This window comes from Acanthochromis polyacanthus, chromosome 1, assembly GCF_021347895.1.
Source record: "Acanthochromis polyacanthus isolate Apoly-LR-REF ecotype Palm Island chromosome 1, KAUST_Apoly_ChrSc, whole genome shotgun sequence".
Classification (NCBI taxonomy): Eukaryota; Metazoa; Chordata; class Actinopteri; family Pomacentridae; genus Acanthochromis; species Acanthochromis polyacanthus.
In genome coordinates this window covers 34,900,085-34,911,074 of record NC_067113.1, presented here as the reverse complement: position 1 = coordinate 34,911,074, position 10,990 = coordinate 34,900,085, and the positions used below count along the sequence as shown (strand labels likewise).

The window sequence follows — 10,990 nt, the reverse complement described above, 5'->3', positions numbered from 1 at the left end:
ATCACTGCACAACAACAAATTGGAAGAGATAATTTTATTTTAAACACAGAAACGTCTCAATACATCAGTGTGTTTTTATTTAATAAATATCTAAATTTCATTGTATCGTAGTTTTCAGGGCAGTTAGAGATGATGGAGCAGAAACTATCTCTTGGAGTCCAGTTGTTGTTGTGTAGTGATCGTTTCGAGCGAGCCAAGAGACGTCGACTGCTGATGACCCAATGACCCCTCTCCGGTCGTACCGGAGCCGTTAGTTTCCTCTCCCGGATCCGTTTAGTGTTGAACCCAGTGAAGAGTGGAACATGTGTCCGCCGACAGAAGCAGCTTAAAGTCTGTGAGGTTGAGTTTGAGCTGCAGCGACGTGGATTTGTGCCGGAAACGGGTGAAGACGGATTGCGAGCTGTCAGTCAGCTTCGAGGTCTTCTCCGGCATCTGGAATCACATGAACTTGTCACTCATCCTCTGGTAGGTTCACACTCACAACCTTTCTACATTTTCAGCCACAGCTTCGTGAACTCTTTCCAAGCAATGGACAGTTTGGTGTTTTTCTTTGTGTGTGAGGTCAGTTCAATCAGAACTAAAGTGTTTCAGCTCACGGACTGATCAACTCCATTTACATGAAAGCCTCCTTGATATTTCATCTAAAATTATCATTTTCTCAGTGAACTGAGGTGGCGCTCCTCAACTAACTGGTTCTTCACAGCTAACCTGCTCCAGAGGAGGTTGTGTTCAGAGTTTAGATTTTAGTCGGCTGTCAGAAGCGTCTCCTTTTCCTTCATTCTCCTCCTGATGATTCTCTCTGAGGGATCCAGGTTCTCAGCTGAGATTTTATCTTCCAACCTGTTGAGCTGTACGTTAGTAATCCCACTGAATGAAGCCGTGCACTTACAGAGTCACACACTGTCTGAGTTGTGTTGCCATGGGAACCGACATACATTGATTTTGTGATTGAGAGAAACCATCAGTATGTTTTTCTCCTTGTTCCTGATTTGCTGCCCAGTCTGTTTCCACTGCTGGTACTGCAGTTGGTAGAACACAGATTAAAACGTGGATTATTGTGTTTGTATTTATCTGAGAGAATATTCAGTCAGTCACATTAATTCCACTTTTCTTTGGTCCAAGAAAGGAAAGAGATTTCCACGTCTCCTTCGTTATGGGACAGTAACAGACCTCAATGCACTTGTTGAATATCAGGTGTAGATAAATGAAGTTTAAAGTTTCAGAGTTCTAATGTACAGCTGTCACATTATAAATAAGTGGCTTTATTGAGGCTCACTGAGCAGTAAAATACTAGGGCTGGCCCAAATAGTGGTTTCTGGCCTCCGAATATTTGGGCCCTATTAAAGACAAATATCCGGATATTCCTTCCGCCTCCTAACGTCCGAGCGCGGAGGGGGGGCGTGTTGCGCACGGTGGAGGTGGAGACGGCCCGAATATTCCGATCCGTTCGTGTGGTCTCCTGGGTCCACATTTTGCCCTCGTTTAGTCTTTAGTTAAACTGAAGAATTCCCAAACACTGGTCTTCAGCATCTTGTCTTGTGTTTATGCAACGAAGCGTGCATAGAGTCGGCAGCCACCCGGCCATTCGGGTGGTGTTTACAAACACGAATGGAGGAGCCGAAATGAGCCGAAGAACACGGCGGGACGAGCCGAAATGAGCCGAATGCGCAGGGAAGAGACAAGCTCCAAATATTTTCGTCTGGGGGGAGGAGGGGGTGATCACATCGACATATGTGTATATGTTTATGTGATCACAGGACGAGATGAGCCGATGTGGGCCGAAAGCGGAGGGAAGACAGTAACTCTTTCCGCCCGGTGACGTTCGGGGCGAGGGGGCGAATATTCGGATACCAAAATTAATATCCGGATAGTGCCTTAGCGAACAAATATTCGGATATTCAGGATATTTGGGTCCAGCCCTATAAAATACATGGACTAACTTACAGCATTAACAGTTTTCTACCAACATTCCTGTCTTGAATCAGCTGCAGTAGCATCTTTATATTCTCTTTATTCTCTTTTTCCATGCCTGTTTTCTGTCTGTGTTCCTTATTTTATCAGTTTAAGTTCATTTGTATCAATTTTATGTGAAACTGAAAACAGATGAAAGTCAAGCATTGAGTTGAAATGTGTCCTCTGTGTTGGCTGATGAACATCTAGGACACTTTGACACTTGCGTATAGACTGGTATCCTAATGAAGATGTGTTTGATGTGACGGGTGATTGGCAGGAGGAGGAGAGTCTGACGGAGGAGCAGAGGAACGTTGTCAGCCATTTGGTGTGAGCTCAACAACAGAGGAAACATGAATTCTTCACGACAAGTGAGAAACATATCACTGTAATATTATTATCAATAATTTATTATTTAAAATGTCTGAAGTTTCTCCAGTTGGTTAGATGTGCCGACCAATGCCAGGCAACGTTGGCTGGAGAGATGTAGCTCTGCAGATGCAGCTCTACTGAGGATATAATGGTGGACTGCTTGGAAGCTGCTTATTTTTTGTTCGAGGCCAAACTAGCTGCTTGTCAGACGTTATGCAAATGTGTTACATGATGATATAGGTCACAAACGGAAGACAAGTCTTTTTTTTTTCAATCCTGGTGTTCAGGAAGGTGAGGAGCAGCGTTTTCTTAGGGCATTGCGAGTTTGCAGGCCTTTTCCTGCTCATGAAATACATATATAACAAGTAGGGTTGGCCCGAATACGGTTCATGTGACATCATCCGGGGTGAGGGGTGGGGTGAATATTGGGATCTCAAAATTAATAGTCAGATACCACCATCACATTTAGAAAGTCGAAAGCTAGCGACCACTGTACATTGTGAGCATGTGAACATGCTTTTGCATTTCTATGTTTCCAATCACAGAGCTGCTAACGTGTCTGCTATTTCTTGATCTTGTTTCAACTTCATGTAATTGAGACTTTCATGTTAAATTTTTTCACGATTCCATTTCACTTACGGCCTCTGTATCTTTGTCTGATGCTATAGAAATGTGAAAGCAGCAATGGAGTGAGACGTTGGACATCTGAGGAGGATAACGACAGTTCATCAATGACAACAGTCAGAGATGAATCGCTAAGTTGTGAGCAATGTGGCAAGGCTTTTATCACAGCAACAAAGCTAAGAATTCACAAACGTATTCACACTGTGGAGAAACCGTTGAATTGTGATTATTGTGGTAAGACTTTTACTTGTAAGAGTGTTTTAACAAGACACCAACTCATTCACAGTGGAGTAAAACCATTCAGCTGTGATCAGTGTGGGAAGACTTTTACTTACAAGTGTAACTTAACAAATCACCAGCTCATCCACAGTGAAGTTAAGCCATTCAGCTGTGATCAGTGTGGAAAGGCTTTTACTCAGATGGGTGCCCTAAGAACCCATCAACTCATTCACAGTGGAGTGAAACCATTCAGCTGTGATAAGTGTGGGAAGACATACACTTCCAAGAGTAGTTTTACGACACACCAACTCATTCACAATGGAGTTATACCATTCAGCTGTGATCAATGTGGGAAAACTTTTACTCGAATGAGTGACCTTAAAACCCATCAACTCATCCACAGTGGAGTTAAACCTTTCATCTGTGATCAGTGTGGAAAGGCTTTTACTCAGATGGGCGCCCTGACAACCCATCAACTTATTCACAGTGGAGTCAGACCATTCAGCTGTGATCAATGTGGGAAGACATTTACTTCCAAGAGAAATTTTAAAACACACCAACTCATTCACAGTGGAGTTAGACCATTCAGCTGTGATTTGTGTGGGAAAACTTTTACTCGGATGAGTGACCTTAAAACCCATCAACTAATTCACACTGGAGTTAAACCATTCAGCTGTGATCATTGTGGGAAGACATTTACTTCCAAGAGGAGTTTGACAACACATCAACTCATTCACAGTGGAGTGAAACCATTCAGCTGTGATCAGTGTGAGAAGAGTTTTGTGCGAATGGGTCATTTAAAAGATCATCAACTCACTCATAGTGGAGATGAACCATTCAGCTGTGATCAGTGTGTGAAAACCTTTACTCAACATGAACAGTTATTGATCCATCAATGCCCCCACTCTGGTAGAAAGCGATACCGGTGTGACTCCTGTGAAAAAACTTTCAAGCGCCAGCAGAGCCTAAAATCTCACCAACGCATCCACACTGGACAAGATGTGTACACATGTGATCACTGTGGAAAGCCATTTGTACTGTACTCACAATTAAAAGCCCATGAAGTGACCCACACCGGGGTTAAACCGTACCACTGTGACCAGTGTGGGAAAGGCTTCAACTACATTGCCAACCTCAGAGCTCACCAACGTGTCCACACTGGTGAGAAACCATACAGATGTGACCAGTGTAATGAGACTTTTAGAACTTCGGGTTCCCTCAAATATCACCAACAGATCCACACCAGGAAGAAAACATTCAATGAACGTCACAGTGAGGTATGTAAAGAATGATCTCAATAACAATGTACACACAATTCTGTATTAGATGTTCCTGTGTAATTTAATATCAAATTGTTTAAGCAACTGTTGTTTGTCAAATGATGTTCACATTATCAGCTGTTGTTTAGTCTATCTTCTACTAGTTTTGACAGAGAAATCCGGTCCAAGTTAATCCATGGATGTAGGTAAGAATTGGATTTCTGAAACGATCAGCAGCAGCACAAATTTGTTCTCAACACATGAAAGTGAAAAGACATCACATCAGTGCTAAATAGTCTGCTTCAATGTTGAATGTTTGTCCAAAATAGACCCAGTTTAACTTATCAGTTGCTTGTTGGCCTCATGTCAGTGAGACTCATATATGTCTCTGTCACGGTTCTCCATTACTAGCTAAGGTTCTACAATACTTTGTGCTTTCCAACACACAACAGTCTTGAGGGTGTGGTCAGAATCTCCATCTTGTGGTGCAACTGGGTTCTACGCCTCATCTCTCATAGCTGGTGTGTTTTATCAAGGGATGTGATACCATCCATCCATTCTCTATACACCGCTTTATCCTCACTGGGGTCACGGGGAGGCTGGAGCCTATCCCAGCTGATTCGGGCGAAGGCAGGGGACACCCTGGACAGGCCGCTAGTCTGTCGCAGGTCTGCATATACAGACAAACAATCACTCTCGCATTCACACCTATGGGCAATTTAGAGTAATCAGTTAACCTCAGCATATTTTTGGACTGTGGGAGAAAGCCGGAGTACCTGGAGAAAACCCACGCATGCCCAGGGAGAACATGCTAACTCCATACAGAAAGATCCCAGAAAAGCCGGGACATGAACCAGGGATCTTCTTGCTGCAAGATGGAAGTGCTAACCACTGCGCAACTGTGCAGCCCGGTGTGATACCAGCAGATACTAAATATTTTAATGACTTACCTTGGCTCATGATCCAAAGTACTTTTTTGGGACATCCGTTAATTCAAACTCCCGCAGCCATTCTCTTTCTATTTGAGTGTTAATCTTACTGGAAGCACAGACAACTGAATGGTAATTTGCAACAGCTTAAAGTGTCTTCAGATGTCAGTACTGATGCTCTCTATTTCAGGCAAGGCATCCATTCTTTCATACTGCAGGAAACCTTGACTTTCTCTGTGTTTGTGTGTTTGTTTTCCAAGCGGAGCGGCACAGATGGACAAAAATCTCAGACTTGTCAGCATTGTGCCAATGGTGAACAGTGCTGTTGTGACCAGTCTGGACCAACATCCAACCAACAAGGAACCCTGCAATGACCGCAGGGTATGCACACTGAACACAAACTGAACCACTACCAAGAAGTTTTCCCCATGCAGGGTTCAGTCAAAGGTCATGACATCTCCCACAAACTTCAAGCCCTTGAGATCAGACTCCCCAGAATTCAAGTCCAGTCTCTTGTTTAGTGTTTTTGTGACTGTTTCAGTTGATTAGTCATCTTGTACAGTAATCATTTCTCTATTTCTAATGGTGTTTTGCTATTTGTATGGATTGGTTTAAGAAATGCACTTACTGTACCCACTAGAGATGTTCTTTATGGATCACAAAGAACAGAAGTGTTTCATGTCTAAGTTTTACTCTGAACTAGTAAGTTAGAACTCTAGTAAGCTTATGAGATTAAGAACATCTTGGTGTAATCTGCTCAGATATGGGGGGGTGATGATAATGTACGGGATGGGACTCTCCAGCTACCCTCCAAGATTTCAACGTGCAGCAGATATAAAGAGCTACAGTACAATATTCTGCATAATATTTATATTTCCCCATATGTTTTTAGTAAGAACAAATCAGGAGTTTAACCACACTGCCCTAAATGTGAGACTCGTGCTGGTGCTAGTCTACACTGCTTGTGGGATTGCGATAAAATCAGCTCATTTTGGAGGACAGTATGTGCAAGAATCAGTGTGACAATAAGTTAGCAAATCTCCCTTCTCTGAGGCTGTTACTCTGGAAATAATATCAACACTATATTGAAGGAAAGACTCTGATTGTTCTGCAGATAAGGAGGACAGCACTGAAATCCTTGGAATAAAATCAAACCTAGACTGAACTGGACAGTAACTGGACTTTTGACTGAGGGAGGACCATGTGAACAAACTCAATCTATGGACACTAAATGTACCATCAGAATTTGTCTGTTGTTTTCTTCAGTGCTGCAAATAATCTGTTTTTGTTTTTTGCTTGTATTTTATGGACCAGGACTATCGTCACACTGTTTGTTCATGAAGGAAAATGAATAAAAATGTAATTAAATGGAAAATGAAATTGTAGCTTATGCACTGTTCAGTTTTGTCTTGTTTGATTGTTTTAAATGCTTCATCATTAAATTTTACTTCTGGTGTTTCATTTAAATCCACCTCCACTGGTTCTTTTTCATCATGAACTTTGGATATTTTAACTGGTATCTGTAAAGTTTTATCTAAATATATCAAATGCTTTCCTCAACATTTAACATAAAACAACTGTCCTTTCAGCAGATTTTTTTTCACATTAACTTTAAGGCTGTTTGAACAACAACAACATCATCTCGGGAACTGTAAAAGATAAACACCTGGAATAATTTCTGCTATTTCTTATGACATTTATTCAGAATCTTTAATACTGCTGAACTTGTCATATCTGCTCTGTCACTTATGAACAAAAATAGCTTTTTTTATTTTAATATTTAAAGTATTCCATGTGTTTCTATTATTGTGACCTGAAGCTATATGTGGCTCAGACAATAGCTCTATCTGATTTCTGCATGATCAGTTTTTATGTTAATATGAGCTCAAAGATGGAAGTTTTCATGACGGACTCAATTTTTTTCATTCTTGAACTCCCCAAAGTGGAACAAATAATGTCTGATTCTTTGTTCTTCTTGTCCAGTAATGTAGATTCTGAATCAATGACGTGATGAGAACTAAGAGTAAAAGTTTCAGGTTTTTATCTTTAATAGTTCCTGAGATATTGTTGTTCAAACAGCCTCAAATTTGAATGTATGGAAAAACCTGCAGACACTCGGTTTCCTGGTATTTATTAAATTTATTGAATTATTTTAAACACAGAAACATCTCAATACATCAGTGTGTTTTCATTTTAGATTTTTAAAAAAATAGATATTAATATTTCATTGTATCGTGGATTTCAGGCCAGTCAGAGATGATGGAGCAGAAATTTGTTGTGCAGCGATCGTTTCTGCGCATGTGCGGATCATCTCAAGCGAATCCATTGTTTCGCGGAGACGTCGGCTGCTGATGACGCACTAAACCCTCTCCGGTCACACCGGAGCTATTAGTTTCGTCTCCAGGAGCCGTTTTCTGTTGACTTCGGTGAAGAGTGGAACATGTGTCCGCCGACAGAAACAGCTTAAAGTCTGTGAGGTTGAGTTTGAGCAGCAGCGACGTGGATTTGTGCCGGAAACAGGTGAAGACGGACTGCGAGCTGCTGCTGAGCCGCTTCCACCAAACAGTCCGTCCGCTTCGAGGTCTTCTCCGGCATCTGGAGGGATATGGAGTTCTCACACATCTTCTGGTAGGTTCACACTCACAACCTTTCTACATTTTCACACACAGCTTTGTGAACTCTTTTTAAGCAATGGACGGTTTGGTGTTTTTCTTTGTGTGTGAACTGAGGTCAGTTCAATGAGAACTAAAGACTTTGAGCTCACAGACTGATCAACTTCATTTACATGAAAGCCTCTTTGAGATTTAATCTGAAATGATCATTTTCTCAGTGAACTGAGGTGGTGCTTCTAAATAAACGAGTGTAGTTCACCTCCAAAGTGTGGTTCTGCTGCATTATTTTCATTGGTGCAGCCACGTTGTCTGGCTGTAGGATTCGATAAGCTCTCACCGACTTTGATTCTTTCTTGAGGAAAGTGTAAAATGCTTGAGTACGTGAAATCCTGAATAAATCCAAATCCGGATATAACTGAAAATTAGAAATCCCACCCAACCGAGTTGAAAGTCTTTTCAGCATCTGAACTGAGCATATTCAAACTCGGTTTTCTTTTTTTTTTTTAATTTGGTGAATAGTGCTGAGTGCTCTCCTGATGTTATCATGGGTCTGCCTGTCTTTCATCAAACCTGTCTGGTCCTTATTATTTAATTGTGGCATCATTACTTCTAATCTTTTAGGTAGTATGGAGGCGTAGAGCTTCCACTTGGTGTTCAGTACACCGATAGGCCTGTGTCCTGAGCAGTTAGCCTTTTCTCTACCCTCCTTTGGAATAAACGGTACAAATCACTCTCTCCAGGATGGGTCGCAGTGTCCTCTCTTTGAGTGTAGTTAAAGCAGGTGTCGAGAAGGGGAATTTATTTGCTTTTCAGAGGTTTAAACCACTTGGGTGGGAGTCCATCAGTTACAGGTGACTAATTCAGATTTGAAATTGCCTGGGCTGCACAGTGCTGTGGTGGTTAGCACTTCCACCTTGCAGCTAGAACAGGGATGTCAAACTCATTCCACAAAGGGCCGGTGTGGCTGCAGGTTTTTGTTCCAACTAAGCAGCATCACACCAGACGTGACTCATTTAATCAACTGATCTCAGTCTCCAGACAGGTGCTTTCACTCTCAGTCAGCTGGTATAGGCTCCAGCCCCCCAGTGCTTAAACCTAAATGAGGATGAAGCAGTGTATGGATAATGGATGGATTAAACTGCCTTGTCAATTTCTTCCCCTGTAATTTTGGATGGAAGTATCTGGTTTTGTGCCTGTTGAGGATAGATTTAATGGATTTAGAAAGTTTTCAACTGTGATTCTATTGGTGTTTTATACTGCTGTATACAGAGATTTGTAAAAAAAAATTTCCAGGTCTCCCTGGATAACCTTGGGGGTATTAGGTAATTGTTTGGTAATGAGGCCTTTGATTTTGAAAATAGTTCTTTCGGCCTGTTGTTTCTGAAGTCTCCAGACTCATAATTTAGTAGAATGTGGGCCTGCTTCGTCGTACCTCTACTTCATATGTATTATGTACTTCTCTTCTTCTTCACTGAGTATTTTATAAATCCTTTGTCTGACTGGTTTCATCCTTTGAAGAATTTCTGGACCCTTACTTCGGTTATGTCTCTGATCCAGATCTCTGAGCTGTTCTTGTAGTTGAAATAGTTTCTTGTTTTAAAGTTTCTCAACAAATGATGTTTTTGCTGTAATGGATCCTCTGAGGACTGCCTTGGCAGGGTTTATGCCACCAGTGTCATTTTGCTCTAGAAACAAATCTAATTGTGGAGCCATGTCCATTTCAAACTTTCGGTTATTCAGCATCCCCGCGTTCGAATGATTGAGGTGTTTCTCAGCTTATTCTGTAGTTGTATTTTTAAGTACACTCCAGAGTGATCTGAGACAGAGTGCTGCTCAATTCTACACCCCCAAACTTTGTGATGATCTCTGTTCTATATAAAAAAGCAGTTGAGTCAACGCTATTTCTGTTAGAATGGAAGGTGTGCTCCAAGCCATTTCTATGTTTGTCTCACAATACATCTATAATTCCAAAGTCCTGGGTTATTTTGAGTACCCGTTTCTCAGTCGAGCTTTTCTTCCTGTTCTGGTTGTTGTGTAAAGTCTAGGATTCAGAAGCATGTTAAAATCCCCTTTATTGCACTGCTGGTACTGCAGTTGGTAGAACACGGATTAGAACATGGATTATTGTGTTGGTATTTATCTGAGAGAATATTCAGTCAGTAACTTTAATTCCACTTTTCTTTGGTCCAAGAAAGGAAAGAGATTTCCACGTCTCCTTCGTTATGGGACAGTAACAGACCTCAATGCACTTGTTGAATATCAGGTGTAAATAAATGAAGTTTAAAGTTTCAGAGCTCTGATGTACAGCTGTCACGTTATAAATAAGTGGCTTTATTGAGGCTCACTGAGCAGTAAAATGCATGGACTAACTTACAGCATTAACAGTTTTCTACCAGCATTCCTGTCTTCAATCAGCTGCAGTAGCATCTTTATATTCTCTTTATTCTCTTTTTCCATGCCTGTTTTCTGTCTGTGTTCCTTATTTTTAACAGTTTAAATTAATTTGTATCAGTTTTATGTGAAATTGAAAACAGATGAAAGTCAATCATTCAGTTGAAATGTGTCCTCTGTGTTGGCTGATGAACATCTAGGACACTTTGACACTTGCGTATAGACTGGTATCCTAATGAAGATGTGTTTGATGTGACAGGTGATTGGCAGGAGGAGGAGAGTCTGACGGAGGAGCAGAGGAACGTTGTCAGCCATTTGGTGTGAGCTCAACAACAGAGGAAACATGGATTCTTCACAAGAAGTGAGAAACATACCACTGCAATATTATAATCAAAAATTTATTATTTAAAATGTCTGAAGTTTCTCCAGTTGGTTAGATGTGCCGACCAATGCCAGGCAACGTTGGCTGGAGAGATGTAGCTCTGCAGAAGCAGCTGTACTGAGGATATAATGGTGGACTGCTAGGAAGCTGCTTATTTTTTGTTCAAGTCCGAACATATTATGCAAATGTGTTACATGGTGTCGTAGGTAATAACAGGAAAAAAAGGTCTTGTTTTTCAATTCAGATGTTGAG

General features: G+C 41.2%; 1 protein-coding gene across 24 annotated transcripts in view; it reads left to right on the top strand.

The window, feature by feature from the left end:
* The first annotated feature begins 17 nt into the window (after positions 1–17).
* Positions 18–10,990, top strand: part of LOC110971092 (zinc finger protein OZF-like) — a 117,758-nt gene continuing 106,785 nt past the window's right edge. For 21 of the 24 annotated variants that reach the window (XR_007942400.1, XR_007942368.1, XR_007942372.1 and 18 more), the window contains exons 1-2: positions 110–465; positions 10,627–10,717. Coding sequence is in view for 2 of the 24 variants with exons in the window: in XM_051949354.1 (XP_051805314.1) it covers positions 10,700–10,717 (18 nt within the window). In the remaining 22 variants the exon portion in view is untranslated. Of the gene's footprint in view, positions 466–2,230; positions 2,322–2,990; positions 4,443–5,613; positions 6,821–7,674; positions 7,982–10,626; positions 10,718–10,990 lie in introns of those variants that run through there. The other 3 variants (XM_051949005.1, XM_051948836.1, XM_051948874.1) reach the window with 3 other exon arrangements.